Source organism: Mesoplodon bidens (assembly GCF_964165515.1).
Source record: "Mesoplodon bidens genome assembly, chromosome: 1".
Classification (NCBI taxonomy): Eukaryota; Metazoa; Chordata; class Mammalia; order Artiodactyla; family Ziphiidae; genus Mesoplodon; species Mesoplodon bidens.
In genome coordinates, this window is record NC_138176.1 from 165,403,730 (window position 1) to 165,420,550 (window position 16,821).

General features: G+C 42.8%; 1 protein-coding gene across 6 annotated transcripts in view; it reads left to right on the forward strand.

Annotated features, from left to right (window-relative positions):
- Positions 1 to 16,821, forward strand: part of KCNMA1 (potassium calcium-activated channel subfamily M alpha 1) — a 757,357-nt gene that overhangs the window by 437,284 nt on the left and 303,252 nt on the right. For all 6 annotated transcript variants that reach the window (XM_081250585.1, XM_081250584.1, XM_081250583.1 and 3 more), the window contains exons 4-5: positions 8,077 to 8,170; positions 9,019 to 9,130. In XM_081250585.1, coding sequence (XP_081106711.1) covers positions 8,077 to 8,170; positions 9,019 to 9,130 — 206 coding nt within the window. The remainder of the gene's footprint in view (positions 1 to 8,076; positions 8,171 to 9,018; positions 9,131 to 16,821) is intronic.

The following is a 16,821-nucleotide window of genomic DNA, read 5'->3' on the forward strand; positions in this document are numbered from 1 at the left end:
TATCATTATTGTTATTACCTTGCTTTTTAAGATAACTATCACTTGTTCAGTAATTCATCTTCACTCATTATCCAATTTCATTCTCACAGCAGCCTTTGAGGTTTGATCCTTACCTCCAGTTTTTTGTGAGAAAACCAAGGCTTGGAGAGGTCAGATTATGTGCCCACAATCGTACAGCTAGTAAGTGATAGAGCTGGGATCTCTTCCACTGAACTCCAAAACTACCTAAACCTGCTAACCACTCTTGAGGTCAACTCACATTTTGCTTTTGATTTACATACTTGGGTGCATTAGTGAATGAAAAGATTCGGGATGAAGATGAGAAGGAGAACCTAAACTCAGATAGGTATATTGAAATATTTTGAGAAAATTTAGAAGAGCTCCATAAGAAGTGACAGAGATTTCATTAAAACAGATGGTCTGCGTGTTTCATTGAGAAATCCAGTGTGTAAGGAACTGACATCTTTTGTTCTCTTCAACAGCGATCTGTGTCACTTGCTTTGTCTCCTAGAAGAATGCTTAATTATTAGGACTCATCATTCAGGTAGATACCCTGAGCCATAGAACTGCTTTGAAGTCTACTGCTGTCATTGTTCCAGGGTTCTCCAGATCACTCAAAGCTCAAGAAGACAGAGCACATAGGATTCCAAAGAGAAGTGAGGGTTTATATACTACCTCTGCATTTGTTCCAGTTCATTTCAACATGACCCTGATGAGGTATATGCTTGTGGCTTTTGGATTACATCTCATCAACTGAGCAGAGGCATAATTAGAGGCCTGCTGCTGTCAGAAAGATTAATAGGCCGATTGATACAAACCCATAACTGAAGATTTCCCAGCAAAGCCATTTAACCAGCTGGCTGGAGATCATGATACAGCAGTACTGCAAGTAACAAAAAGTGTTTTCTATTCACATTAGAACCATTGCAAGGTCTAAGAAAAGTGTTTTATGATAAAACAAAGGGCCCATTCTGATGTTATTATCATTAGAATTGATTAATGATTGAACAAAAACTTACCCATCAGCAATAACATCATCTTAGAAGGTAACAACCTCAAGATGTTCTATGATAAAATCACAATGATGGTGAACAGAAGAGGCCAGCTTCTGTTTGGTAAAACTAATAAAAACTACACAACTTACTGAATACATGCCCCACCCAGTATAAATGCCAAAGCACCAAAATTGGAAAGATTAGCTCTTAAGTACACAGCTCTGTCAAGGGAATTAAAATGTAGGCACTGGGAAAAGCCACCAGATAGAAAGCTTTCAATTTGGATCCATTCAAGACCTGGGCAGTCCTGAGGTGCTGTCCAGTTTAGAAGACAATGTTCTAAGTAAAGATTCTTGCTTTCTCAATGACTAATTAGTATCACACCATTCACACAAAATCCACTGTTGTTATTAGCTTGCAAGATATTTTTGCGATACCTAAAATTATATGAATAATAAAATTGATTTCTAATTTGGAGTACATTGTAAAGATTTGCCTCCCTTTTAAAATGTCTTGGTCTCAAATATTCTGATTAGCTAGGTGCTTTTATTTCTAGTTTGTGAGCAGGAAAACCAAAGCACTTTGCTTATCCGATATATCCTAATGTTATCAGGAAAATCTCAAATCACTTAGATTTACTACCTCTCCTTTGCAGGTAGGTTTCTTAATATCCCTGATTATATAATGTCATTTTCCTATATTTTGATTGAATGGAATGGGATACAAAGCTTATTTATTGTCTAATCCATGATTAGAAGTGTTAAAAGTATCTAAATATTATCATCCATTACCATATATATATATATATATATATATATATATTTTTTTTTTTTTTTTCTTTTTGCAGTACATGGGCCTCTCACTGTTGTGGCCTCTCCCGTTGCGGAGCACAGGCTCCGGACGCACAGGCTCAGCGGCCATGGCTCACGGGCCCAGCCGCTCCACGGCATGTGGGATCTTCTCGGACCGGGGCACGAACCCGCGTCCCCTGCATTGGCAGGCGGACTCTCAACCACTGCGCCACCAGGAAAGCCCTCCATTACCATATTCATTCTTTTTCTTCTAGAATAAGAGAGGCTGAGGCATCCATCTTTAGGCAGCTGGATAACTAGGAGTTATTTCTCTATAAGCAGAGGAACTTAGCCTCAGCAGATAAGGTCAAGCTCCATGACACCACTACCATTCAGGGTCCCAGGAAGGACTTTTGGGGATTAGTAATGTCCCACATGACAGTCTTTACAGAAGAGGGTTAGATACAGGTTAGAGAGTTCAGCTTCCTCTGAATTTTCCCAGACCATTTGATAAACACATACATGTTTTTCAAGGGCAGTTATACCTCTTCCCTCAGTCAGTCATACCCCACTGTCAACCGCTGTTGCTTTTATGTAAGCTCCATGGCAGGCCCTGTGGATAGCAGCTACAGTGTCTTATGCTTCTTTATCCTCTCCAAGGATATGGCAATTTATCTGGAAAAGTAAGGTGGTATGGCAGAAAGGATACTGGGTCTGTGTCCCAACTCTACCACTTAGCTACATGATCTTGGGTAGGTTTATGAGCCTCTGCTTCTCTGTCTGCAAAATGGGGATTAGAACAAAATGTCTGCTACTATATATTTTGCAAAGTTGTGAGGACCAAATGCAGTAGTATGTGTAAACTCTGTACAATTGCCAGGTATTATGATACTGAATTGAATGAGGATCAACGACAGTTAAGAATTCCTTGCTCCTAGTGCTATAAGAATTCAGAGATGGGAGAGTTCAGTGAGGGCAGGAATAATTGGCCATGCCATGCCTTTTGGTTGGCCTTGAAAGCTGCCTGAGGTTTGAACACAAAGAGGGAGGAGCATTTGAAGAGGCCACAGCAGAAGCGTAGAGTTAAAATTAGGAATATGGGGGGTGTCACATGCATGAAATTATGAAGATACCAGCTTGCGGCAGCAAAGGGCTTTGACGTGGAGCACGGTTGAAAATGGGAGATATAGGGTGAGGCTAGGTTTTAGAGGTTTTTCTCAGCCAGACTGGGAATTGATGCATGAGGCAGGAGAGAGCCATGATGGTGGATGAATGACACCTTTTAATTAAATTAATCCGGCAACATTGCAGAGGCGAGACTAGGAGAAGAGTCTGGAATCATGAAGCTTATTGTATTGATTCACATCTGTAGCGTGTGAGCCTGAACTCTGGTGGTCCATAATCCTGGTGGGAATTGAGAAGGCTCCATCCAATTTAAAAAGGGACTCACCACAGGAGTGAGGAGAATTTAAATGTTGGAAATTATTTCACAAAGTGCTGTTTTGTTCCTCAGCTAGTCCCTTCCCTCTCATGTGGTTATTTATTAAATTATCTCGGATATTTGCTGCTGCTGCTGCTGCTGTTCCTAAAATGCTTAACATTTCTTTCTCTCTCATAAATGACTGTCTCTATAACCTCTCCCAATCCAGCCCTCGTCATTTTTCCTTTTAATCTTAAACTAAAAACATGCTCCTCAGGCACTCTCTGGTTGTTAATTGGAATGTCATTGGTGAAGCTTGCATGGTGGCATTGTAATTACTTCCCTGTATTGTCTTAATTCCCCACCGCCCCCATCGCCCTGTTCACATCTGAAAATGATAGTCTCTGTTCAACCCCTTGATCTCAGCACTTAGTTAAGTGGTAGGCAGGTGGCTGTCTGGGGATGGGCTCGAATGCTTAATCCTTTTTGTTCAGGTCTGGATAGGAATCACCTTGAGCAGCAACACCTGTAAGGAGTGTGTAGTTGCAGGAAAGTTCTTCAAGAGCTGTGGTTCTCAAAGTGGGGTCCCCGGCTGAGCAGCAGCATCTGGGAAATGCAAATGCTCAGGACCCCATACCGGACCAGCTGTATCAGGAGCTCTGGGGGTGGGGTCCACCAGTGTTTTAACAAGCCCTCCAGGTGCATGCTAAAGTTTGCGAAACACTGTTCTGGAGAAATATTTTCCAAGGGTTGGAAAGCCAGCCTCAGAGATTTAGGAAAACAGACTTCAGAAAATACCAGGGAAGTTTTAGAGGCTGAGAAGAGAGGCAGTTACTTCCTTCTTGGAGAAGATACAGGCATCACAACTGCTAGAAGTGAGATTTTTGTCCTTAGCCCCCTGCCCCTTAAAAGAAAACCTGGGTAGTCATTGCTTTCATTGCTTGCCTCATGCTTTGGAAAGATAAGTTCTGAAGTCAGTCTTCAAGAAGGACTGTTGGATCTTCCTGCTCAAAGGTCTTTGTGGGATACTGTATTGTTAAATAGGTGAAAAAAGAGATATATTTCCCACTTGGGTGAGTCTCATTTTCCTCTGTAGAGACATCTAAATACTTAGGTTATGCTTACTTGATGGTCAAGAGGAAACAAGGGTTCGTATTCCAACCTCTGTTCTACGCTGAAAGTTTATCCCATCAGGAGCAGCTTTCTATTGAGGTTCTTTTGAAGGTGCCCCAATCATAGAGTCCTGATCAAAATGCTTAATTTGCCTAAGGTTTTAGTATCACAGTTGATCCATGGACTATGGGAGCCTAGTAATGAACAGACCATCAGCTTACCAAGTATCTTATCTCCTCTAATTAGTAAGTCATTAGGTAACCAAGAGCGATTTAGGGAAAGTCAGTTCTACTACCAGGTCTAGTGTTTTTATTTCAGTTCTTAAAACTCTCATTTATTTATTTTTTTTCTGTTGGCAACATATGTCCATAAAAAGCCTGTTCTGATGTGGGCATGCCTCATCAGAATGGCGATCCAAATTTAAGTGTGTAATTCAGAGTCACTTTCCTTTGTAGAAAAAAATAAAGTGATTTCTAGCTCTTAAAATTTCTAGACAAGGAACTCTTCTATTTTACACAAGAAGGCAGAGTTTGTATTTCATTCTCCATCCTACAATGAGCATTAATCATTAAGATAAAGTCTTTTGGGGAGGAAAATAAATCCTGGCTGATATGGCCAACCCTTTTGTTGTTGAATTCTGTATTTTCTTTTTATAAGATCAATGAACTTCTCCCTGGGTTGTTTCCATTTGGGGAATGAAATGATGGGGCTTTAGAATCTCTGCTCTGTGGTCTTGGATTGTGTGAGTCCATGGACTAAAGGCGCTCAGAGGATTTATCTTGGAGGGGATCCTGATAAACCGTTCTGATGCCACTCGAGAAAACTAGGCAGGACATTTCTCCTTGGGCCCTTATGGCAAGCAGGAAAGAGCTGAGAGAGATAGAAAACAGACTCCCTGATCACTCTGGTCCTCCTGGGTTCCTGGGGGCTGGCCCTCTTCTGTTCCAGAATTTCCTGCTTCTCTCCCCCTTCTTCATCTTAGTGAAGTGGCTCATGTTACTGGTGAGCTTCAGCCAGAGGGAAAGCCTCCAACACCAGCAGCATAATTTACTTCCTTTATTGTTTCAGCTCAAAGTCTAAGACTCAAGGAATCATATAAAAGGATGATTAAATCAGTTCTCTAAAGTTTTGAATAAAAGACTAGAGAAAAGGTCTATTATGGTTTCAACATTGTTCTCTGTAAGTCAGGAGTGCTGTTGAGGTATATTTTTCAACAGAGTGTCCTTTAGCATCAAGCCCTCTCATTGCTGCCTTTAGGGATGGGCAATATAGGAGGGAATAGCAGAAATGACAAGGAATTCAAGAAACAGTGCAAATCAGTTGCAACAGCCTAATTCCTTATACTCTTTCAAACATCTACTTCCATTTGTGTTGAACCGAAATATCCTCAGTGGCATTGAGCTAACATCTCTTCCCCCACTGTTCCATTCTCTTCCACAGCCTAGCAAATACTTTCCCTGCTCGATGTATTTCAGGGTTACTATGAAATTAACTACAGAAGCAATGAAATTGATAGAAGCTAGGGAACTCATAGGACCCTCAAATATACCACCAGTAACTATTGTGAGAGCAATAGTAAGGTTATTGTGTGGCCTTGGTGAAGTGATACTGGGTTTTCCATAATAGACTTGAGAACCAAGACTTTCTCTCCATCCCCTAAATTGTATATACATCAGTCCTGATGAAAACGAATTTATAAAGCACAGCTAAGTCACTGCTGGCACGAGGGAAGACATGAGTGCAATACAGTATTTACCAACAGAGCCCCCCCATCCTCAATCTCTCTCTCTCTCTCTGTGTCTCTGTCTTTGTCTCTCTCTCTCTCTCTCTGTCTCTCTGTCTCTCTCTCTCTCTCTCTCTCACACACACACACACACACACAAACACTGTTTACTCTTCACTAGTTCTGAAGCACGTCATACCAGTGGCTTACATAGCACAGAGGTGCATTGTCTCTTCATCCTTTGGGATCTGTAGTGGACTTCTGGTCAACCTAGTTCATGTGCTTCTTTTCCTTGCAGCTAGAGTAGCTAAGAACTCTGACACATGTGGACCTTGTGGGTCTTGTTCTTGAAACAAAACAAAATGCCATCGTGGCTTGGGAATTGTAGAAGTGTCACTTGTTAACTCCAGGCCTGAATTCTCCTTTTTTCATTGAATCAATACCTGAGTAGGAGACCAGGCAAAGAGCAGGGTGGGCTGTGGTGTTTAGTCTCTTTTGCTCCTGCCTCTTTTCAGCATTGGACTAAGCAAACTCCATGCTGTCTTTCCTCCCACTTGCCCTTAGTGAAAACCCAGCAGTTGCCGTTTCCTTTATGCAAGAACTGTTTTTCAGTGTTTGTTTTTTGTTTAGTCCGCTTAGTTTGTAAATGCAAATGTAGATTCCTCTTCATGCTTGTCCGGAGGGTTTTCCACGTATTTGTGATTTGGGAGATGACAAAGGGCATGTTTGACTTGTAATACAGATGAAGAATGGATAAATCCGGTGCATGTAACATGATCGGAGAGTCCCACAGACTGACTCACCCTGCCTTTAAGTGGGCCCTGCATTCTCATACTGCACAGATTCCTGCCTGTTGAACAACCAAGCTCTGCTGTTGCAGAAGTACAACTATACTAACTGGTATTGTGTACAGCGATTTCCGAAGTGGTGATACTCGGAAATCCTCCATCCTGCACTTCTCAAGCTAGCCCTCTCCCGGCCCAGGGGTCCATGTTGCTTCCCATCTGGGGAAAGTATTTTACTTCTCTCCATCCTCCCTCCTCTCCCTCACCTCACCTTCTTGATGTTCCTGGCCTGAGTAGTACCATTTGCTTACTGATAACAGTATACTGTGACTTTTCATTCACAGCTTTGAAAGGCTTATGAGGCTTTCCTGCTTCCCACCCAGCCCAAACCTTGGGACTTTTCACACTCTGATCCTCTGATCAGTTTGATGCAGGAAAGCACATGGAAGCCATGTACCAGTTTGTATAGTCGTACACTTCTGAACTGCCTACTCTTGAACAAAGTAGAGTGTGCTGGGGATTCGCATTGGCTGCTTGACCACACGCAAAGGCAATTAACCTGCATGCCAAAAAAAAAAAAAAAAAAATTAACCCTTAGAGTACTGCTTCAATATATTGGTTTAATGGTCTTGAATTTTACCAGTTGGGCAATGCTTCTTTCCCCAGATCAGAGTGCTGCATTTAAGTCCATATTTAGCCAGAACATCAACCAGGATCCTCTCCTCCACAGCTTTCCTGAGATGCTCCTGGGTCCTTTCTTATTAATCACCTGATGGCTTTTAAAAGGTCTAAAACACAGCCATTGTGTTTAATTGAAAATGGGCTTCATTTCTAATGTGCTGGAGAGTAGGAGGGACTGCTTTTAGCTTACATTTGTGTCCTCTAAAAGAAGTCAGTTCTTTAAGGGTTAATATGAAATTGAGGGATTTGGTGGTTTCTTCTGCTTGTCCTTCTTCCAAGGTGTCTGCATGATCCTCTTTAGATCCTTAGCTCAACTGTTGAATGATGATGAAAATAATATATGTATAAAATGATGAAAACAAATAAAAGAACAAAAGACTGTATGGTTGAATGGAAAGACCCCTTGGCAATGCTTGCTTGATGATCACAGGGGATAGAAAGACCAAATGTTTTATTTTATGAACGTTCATTTTGTCCTCTACCCCAAGCACCACCACTGCACAGCAACGTGGAAGACTTGATGATACTTTTCATTTACCTCTTGCTTTTTCTTCTTCCTGTCTAATAGCCCCATAGAATCCTGCCAGAATTTCTACAAAGATTTCACATTACAGATCGACATGGCTTTCAACGTGTTCTTCCTTCTCTACTTTGGCTTGCGGGTAAGTTTGAACAACACTGCTCAGTAGCACTATGAGGCATGCAAGTCTTATACCCAGGGACCATATTCCACATCAGCCATCCGCTCCCGCAGGCAAGATGAAGCCCAGTGTTTCCAGGGGAGACGATAGATCTGCATTCTGATTTTCTGTGAGAGAGCCCTTTCCTTAGCTCAGCATTTCCTGAAGTACATGTTAATTTTGTTCCGAGCAGGAGAAAAAGACATTGAAATAACTATTACACCTCTACTGGTCTACTGTTTTTCATCTCTCTAGTCACGCATGAATGCATGGTTACCTTAAATAGGAGGGAAAAAAACCCTTCTACTCTTAAAATTATTCTTATCAGTGCTCACTTAGCTGAATCCTGAGAGAACAGTGAGTTGTGAGGGTTGAATCAAGGGGCTAGATTGGCAGAATTTGCGGCTTGGGGGATTTATACTAGACCCTGTTTATGAAGGGAGCTGTACAGAATGTAGATTACAGAGGTTGTGTGGGTGAATGAATGCATACATATATGCTTTATTTATAGTTATATTAGAGACTTTAAGAAAGGTGAGATAATTCAAACTTCCCTATGATGCCGTTGAAAACCACAGAAAAATATACTACCTGATCTTTCTCCAAGGCTAACATAGCTTACAGTCACTCTCTAGAAAAGACTAGAGAGTGTATGCAAATTCGAAGACAAAAATAACATGTGATTGGTGTAGATATAAGAAGAACATAAACTCTCCCTCCAGGCCCCCGTGAAAAACCAAAAAGTACCCTTCGGCAAAAGAGTATAGTTTGAATGCTGGCACCATGCTTCACATTTTTTTTCTCTCTCTCTTCTTTTTTCTTTCCCCCAGTTTATTGCAGCCAATGATAAGCTGTGGTTCTGGCTGGAAGTGAACTCTGTAGTAGATTTCTTCACGGTCCCCCCCGTGTTTGTGTCTGTGTACTTAAACAGAAGTTGGCTTGGTAAGTCAATCTCTCTTCCTTCCTTCTTACTGGTTTCTGAGCCATGGCTGAAATATAGAATTTGGTGCATCTGGGGTGCATCAGAGGACAGGGAATCCACAGAAGGAAAGTTTTGTGGATTCATATGAACAACTCCTGGAGTTCTAGAAGTTGATGGTGAGAGTCCTCTTGGAAGCAAGCACTAGCCCAGAAGGATGTGTACAGTGAGTGCTTCAGAGAATGTTTTATCATTGTTGAAGTCCAGTGGTCATCACTGTCACAGCCAGGACCTCTTCATTCGTAGTTCTGTCACTTTTCATTCAACTGGGAGTCAGGACTGGATGAAGAAGCCCATGGGCACAAGGCCAACTTTCTGAGTAGCTGATTCAGGTGCCCCAGAAGGCCTGCCTGCCAAAGTTAGCTCCTGTCTGCTTCTTAGTTTTGTGATGAGTGGGTCCTGCCTGGTTTATTTATAGTTGTGAGTTCCCTTGTGGGGTGGGAGATAAGGTAAGTGTCTAGGATCACCCCCACCTTGAGGGAGATCAAGCTCCTTTCCTGTGTTAAAGGAAGAGCTTTTGCTGGAGCTGTGTTCACACCTCACTTCCTGTGTCTGCTTGGCAGGTCACTTCCTGTATCAGGATTAGGACAATTTGGTGGGAAAAGTAACTAGCTCAGAGGATGGCCATGACAGCCAAAGGCTTAGAGAGACAGCTTCGGGGTTCTCTTTGCCACACTGAATAATTTCCTCAGAGTGTTCCTGCTGTCACGGGTCTACAGGGGAAGAGGGGAGACTGAAACAGGACTTGGAGGACTAGTTGTGGGTTCCTTCTGTCTTTATTTTCAGAAATTTTTGGTCTTAACCTATTTTTTTCCAAAGTAATATATATATGTATACATGTATGTGTGTGTGTATATACATATATATGTATATATATAAAATAATATCAACATTCAAAGATGCATAATGAAAATATTAAGCGTCTCTTCTGCCCGCATCCATCACTGCCCTCTCCCTGGGATGCTCAGCGTTACAGACTTCCACCTCTTTCCTTCATGCTGATTTCACCACAAACAAACATGGATGTGCGCACATCATAGTGTTTTAGAGGTGGTGGTCTTTGTACAAAATCATTGTATCAGTCACAATTGCACTGCAGTTTGGCTTTCTTACTAACTGATAAATGACAGCCATCCCTTCAGCTCTGTAATGATTCGTTTTATGACAATTGCACAAAATCCCATACGTTGCTGTACCGCATTTATTCAGCCATGATCCAAATGATGCACCACATGATTGTTTTCTCTTCTGCTATAAACAATGGCTTAGTCAACACTCTCATCCACATATCTGTGCAATTCTATCTCTAGATAGAATTCCTGGAAGAGGACTTGCTGGATCAAAGAGAACGTATATTTTCGTTTGTGAAGATATTAATGGAGAACTTTTCAAAAATGTTGTATCAAGATATGCTTCTGCTAGCAGTATGTTTTGACGTCCTTGCTAGCACTGTGAATTTATTATATACCTAGTATCAAGTATTTTAAAAATAAGTATCTTTTATATACAATGTATGCAGTAATCACATACATACATGTATGTATGTATCTCTGTGTGTGTATCTTATTTGGATTCTATTTTCTACTCGTTTTCTCATTAGCATTGTATTCAGTTGCTCAATGGAAATGTTTTCCTTCCTGATCTGAGGGGTGCTTGCTTAGATGGGGTTTTCTTGCCAGCACGATGAGACCATTAGAGCTGCACACCAATCTGAGAAACATCCTGAGTGTTTGTTTGTTAGTTTGCTCTGGTGCCTGGGGTCCCAGCCATTTCAGCTGAGCTCTTAACCAGCCTTGTGACCTGAGGAACTCACTCTTCTTCCCTCAGCCTGTTGTTTTTCATCTGTGAAATAAAGGTTGGGTTAGACAATCGGTAAGGTTCTTTCATTTCAGAAAATCTCTAAGCCTCTTGCATCATTCATGGAAATTTGAGAAAATTTGGGATCTTGGTTGTTGCAGAGGACTGGGAAGTTAGTGAATTAAATCACCAACGTACCTGGGTCAAGATTATGTATGGACTGCTAACCGGGGCTCTTTCTAAACCATCCTGTTGTGAAGAGTTCACACAAACACACCCTCCAAACAAATAGACAAGGAACGAAGGAAGGGAGAGAAGGAAGAAGGGAGGAAGAGAGTGGGAGGGAGGAGAGAGAGAGAAAGAGAGAGAAGGGTGGAGGGGGGAAAGGAAGAAGGAAGGAGGAAGAAAAGGAATCTGCCTTCTCTTCCTGGCTGGGTTCTAATGCCTCCGTGCACTTGAACAACCACTCACTTTTCTGGACCCTCAGTTTTCCCATCAGAAAAATGGGAGGTTTAGACTAAATTACCTTCCAGCCCTGATACTTTCTGAATCTGAACTTTATGTCAGGCTTCCTTGTGGTCCTAGAAGATGGAGAGGACCCCTACCTGACTGTGGTGGAAACATCCCTTCTCTGCAGCTGGTAGGGCTCGCCCCAGGTCAGGGTGCGGAGCCGGGTCTCCTTGCTGTGAGTGAAACACTCCCTGGAATCTTAGTGTTGGGAGGACTTGGATGTTGTAAAAAACAACCCAGGCCTTTTTGTGGATGATGTCATCCTGATTTTTGGAGGTGTATTCTGATCTAGTGAAAATCAATCTGAGAGAACAGAAAAATGGAAGAGAGAGAAGAGAGGGTAGGGGAGGGATAAATTAGGAGTTTGGAATTAGCAGATACAAACTGCTGTGCATAAAATAGATAAACAACAAGGACCTACCGTATGGTACAGGGAACTATATTCAATATCCTGTAATAAACCATAATGGAAAAGAATATATATGTATATATATACATATATATACAACTGAATCACTTTGCTGTACACCACAAACTAATACAATATTATAAATCAACTGTAGTTCAGTTTAAAAAAAAAGAGAGGGAGAAAAGAGTAATGAGAGACACTTTGCTTCAGTTGTGGTTGCTCTTCAAAAAAATATGCTCTAGAATGTGCTTTAATTTGTTCGTGAATTGAACAATGTTTATAAAGCACCTACTATGTGCCAGGCACTTTTCCAGATGATTAGGAAACAACAGTGAATAAAATAGGCAGCACCCCACCCTCTGACATTGCAGTGGGGGAAGAACAGGAAACAACAAGCCTAATAAATAAGTAAATTACAGAGTATGTTAGGAAGCATAAGTGCTATTGAAATTGGAAACAAAGACCAGCAACCTTTGGGGCTATGAAATAATAATAACAACAACTAATAACCTTTCTCCTCTTGCAGGAGAAAACACCTTTAATGGAATACTTTTGGTTCTTTGGTAACTAAGCCCCTTGGGTAAAATCCAAAACTGGTCTGCCTGTTATGGAAGAGAATTCAGTATAATGATATTCAAGGAGGTTCCTGCATCTGATTTAATACATGGGTTATTACACCGTGAAACAATTATTGTACCAGTGAGCTTCCAGAGATAAAATGAACATTCCCATGAGGTATGGCTTATAAAGTAAAAGGAATAATCCCATCAAATAGGGCATTTCAGAAAGTGCTGCCCTCCTCTTAGAAAATGAAAAGTCCTGCCTTTACTGGCTGAGGTTTGGGACAAGATGCAGGAAACTGAAGTCTGTCCCGGATCTGCACACACTTCTTGAGCCTGGTCAAGAGCAGAGGGCTGTGCTATAGCTGGTACCGTGGATAAAAAGTGCAATGAACACCACGCCCCCCCTCCCCCCTGCCCTTACCTTTTCTGGAGCATAACTTGCATCACGTTTGATTTCCTATTCTTAATATATGGTTGCATATTATATAGTACAATATTTATTTACTTTTTTGCATGCATCATCTTAGTGCATTGGACAGTATATTAATAAAAACAGCTAGTATTAATTCCAGCTGTGCTATGTGCTGGGCGCCCTGATAAGCCCTTGCAAACGTGAACTCAATCCTCATAGCAAACCTATGAGGTAGGAATTATTGTCCCCATTTTACAGATAAGGAGATGGAGGCTCAAAGAAGTTCACTTTCTTGTCCAGGGTCCTGTAGCCTGGGAGTAGGGAAAGGCGTGCTTTACCCAGGATCTGGTCTGACTTCACGTCCATTCTCTTAGGCTGCTCTTCTGCCTCTGTCCTTACCCTTGAGAGATTTGGGGTTTTGAGGACTGGGTTGGGAATGACTAAGCAGCTTTGGCGGCTTTATGTTGGCATCCCTCTATTTCATCCTATCTCATAGAAGCTTCACTTCAGGCAGGCAGGGAAGGGAAGAGATCTTGCTTAAAAACACACATAGCTCGTGTCTCCCTTTCTTCTCACTTTTCCTCGACTACCTGCAGTTTCTAGAACTGCCATTAAGACCAGGGAAACAAATAGAGCTAGCATGCAGTCTCCTGAGTCCCAGGGTACCCTAGCAACTTGGGGATTGGACCTGCTCCACCTGAGAGGAAGAGAGGGAAACAGATACATAGGTGGATACTGGGGGCTCCTGCAGGTCCTAGGTCAGTAGAGCTAATTGAATCGGTATCCTGTTCTGGGCTCCACCACCTCAATTCACATCGTGCTCAGCCACTTGCCAATGGGTCGCTTTGAGCACAGTCATTTTCCCTGTCTTAAACTCAAGTCTTCTCACCTGTCCAATGGGGACAATAGTAGCACTCACCTCTAGGAGTTGTAGTGGGGATTCAGTGAGGTAATGAGTGACCACGTACATAGGACGAGCTTCATGAACAGAAGCCATGATTATCCCCAGCCTCTCTTTCTAACCTCCCTATCATATTTTAAAGTCCCAGAGAAGAAAACAAACTGGAATGGAACCAAAAATAAGGCAGTGGGATGTGAGGACATCCATGTCGGCAGGCAGCAAGTCGCTGCTTATTTTAATTCCTGTTCCCACACACTAGCTTATTCACAAAATCCTCACTAAAATAAATGTACCTTGAAATGAGAGATGAATCTTATTTTGAGACTCGAATAACATGCTCTGGGGAGAACGCTTTTGTCTGTTTGTCTCATTCTTGTGGGAACTATGTCCCCAAGGTAGGTCAGTGGGCTGTGCCTCCTTTGTGTATTGATGTGTTTTTGTTGAGGGTCATCTTGTGGGGTTAAAGGAAGAGAGTGGAGGAAAAGATAAGAATACACGCACCAGCCAGTCATGTAACTGGCTGTTATTGAGCACCTACTGTGTGCTCAGCCCTGGGATAAGAGGAACACATGCTTAGCCACCTCCTTTCCTAGTTTTACTGTGATTTCCAACATTGCCCCCTCTTCTCTGATGAAATCAGGGTATGGTAAGGAGCCCCAGTCACTGAACTGTGGTCAAAAACTAAATGTGCTTCTCTAGTCTGTGTTAGACCTGGCCTTAGACCTTAGACCCTTTAGCAAACTCTGCTGGAAAATAGAAAAAACTGCTAAAAAAATAGAAAAAATGAGTTAGTGCTCAGTCATAGGGAAATTAAAATGATGTAGAGTATCTGCTTATAAATACATGCCTGAGCAGTCCCTTCTTGTGTCAAAAGGTGATAAAAACAGGACTGTTAAAAAAAAAAAAGTACAGGTCCTTAAAAACAACAACAACGACAGGACGAAACATAGTTCCTGTTTGAGACCAAGGTTTCAATTTAGGTTTGGAACCAAAATAAACACTCATGCAACAACAGCAGGTAGCACTATCAGCTACATAATTACATCCGAAATTGTGAGGTCCAGGCTGTAAGGGCTGTGGCAGTTCAGAGAAGAAAGAGCTCACGTGGGTGGAGGAAAGCGGGGAGGCGTCCAGGGGCTGGGGCTCGGCTGAGGCTTGTGATGATGGGTGAGACAGGCAGAGTGGGAAGCAGTGAGCATCCTGTGTCGGAGAGGAGCCTGCCCTGTCTGGAGAATGGCAGGGGCCCACGGATGGTAATGCCACCTGAGATAAGAAAGTGTTTTTACGGCGTGCCAGGTATCAGCCTCACAACCCTGCCAGATGGATGTGTTTGTGTCCTATTGCTGCAGGGACAAATTGTCAACAGATGTCGCACCTTAATACAACACCCATCGATTATCTTACAGTTATGTAGGTTAGAAGTCCAACATAGGTCTCTCGGGGCTAACATAAAAGTGTCTTCAGGGCTGTGCTCCTTTCTGGAAGCTCTACGGAAGATTCCATTTCCTTGCTTTTTCCAGCTTCCAGAGGGAGCCCACATTCCTTGGCCCATGGTCGCTTCTTCCATCTTCAGAGCCAGCCACAGTGGGCTGAGTTCTCACACTGCATCTCTGATCTTTCTTTCTGTCCTCACCTCTCTCTGCCTCTCTTTTCTGCCTCCCTCTTCTACTTTTAAAGACCCTCGTGATTACATTGGATCCATCTGGATAATCCAGAATAACCTCCCCATCTCAAGGTCAGCTGATGGGCAACCTTAATTCCCCTGCCATCTTAGTTGCCTTTTGCCATGTGAGTTATCATATTCACATGTTCTGGATGGTAATGTGAACATCTGTGGGGGCATTATTCTGCCTACCGAAAGGGGTATTCCTATTATGCCTATGCTGCCAAAGAGGAAACTGAGGCTCATAGAGGGTAAGTGACTTGCCCAAAGTCATAGAGAGCCAGGAACTGTTGAGTTGGGACCCATGCCCCTGTTCAGAACTGTCCGTGGCTCTACATAGCGCTGTGGAGTCCAAAAGCTCTAGTAGGCATTTAGGGCCCTCTGTGCCCTTGACTCTTTGCACTTTTCCAGCCTATCATGGGAGGAGACCCATGGGGAGATCTTGTTTGGAACCAGAGAATTTACCCCTCCCTGCATTTCTATCTAGGATTGAGTTTTTTTTTTTTTTTTCTTCTTCTCTTGGGAAGAGATGAATTACTAGATAGATGTGCCTGTTATCATTGTACTTAAGCAAGTTACAGAGGTCTGGGCACCCCTTCCTGTGAGGCTGTGGTAACCGAGAGGAACGTGTTTGGTCTGCATATCCTTTGCTTAAAAGCCCTCTTTCCTTAGAGCTCCTGCTTTCTTGCTTTTTTGGAATTAAGAGTAGAGAGAAATGGAATTGGAGAATGCCAGATGAGTGAATGAGTTGTGATGGTCTGTCACCATTTTCCCAAGGAAAGCGGTGTGCGGGGTCAGAGCCCCACTCTCCCCTGTAGTGATCAGTCTTTCAGGGGGGCTCGGCTGAAGGGCCGGGGGTCTCTGTGCTGTCCATCCGCTTTATAGGGCATCTCGCCCCAAGGTCCCTCCTTTGCTTGAGGAATCCCACAACAGGTGAGGTGAGGTTCATATCAGAACCTTCATTAACTAAACTCTGCATTGGGGGAGAGTAATCAAGAATGAAAGCCTTTGGCTGGTTTCACTTTCTGGACATCAGTAATTTTTAGGGTATTGATATTCAGAACAGAAACCCAAAAACCGAGTGTGATTTGGGCAGAGAGTGGAGGCCGGTGCCAGGCACTCAGCCCTGCCTCTCTTTCTCCTTAGACTTCCAGCTGCAGCCCCACCAGGCTGCGTCTGCCCTGCTCGCCTTCCTTCGTCCCTGCCTCAGGAGTGAGTTTGTTCCCTGCTGCTCTGAATATCATCTCTCTCCTCAGGAATGCACAGCTCTAACCCCACCTCCTGTGGGAAGCTTTCCCATCCTCCCAGCTGGAATGAATTCTTCCCTGACCTTTATTTCCTTTGCTCTTGCAATTAATGTAAGAGCTGTATAATCAGTCTGTTTTCTACTCACAGTTCG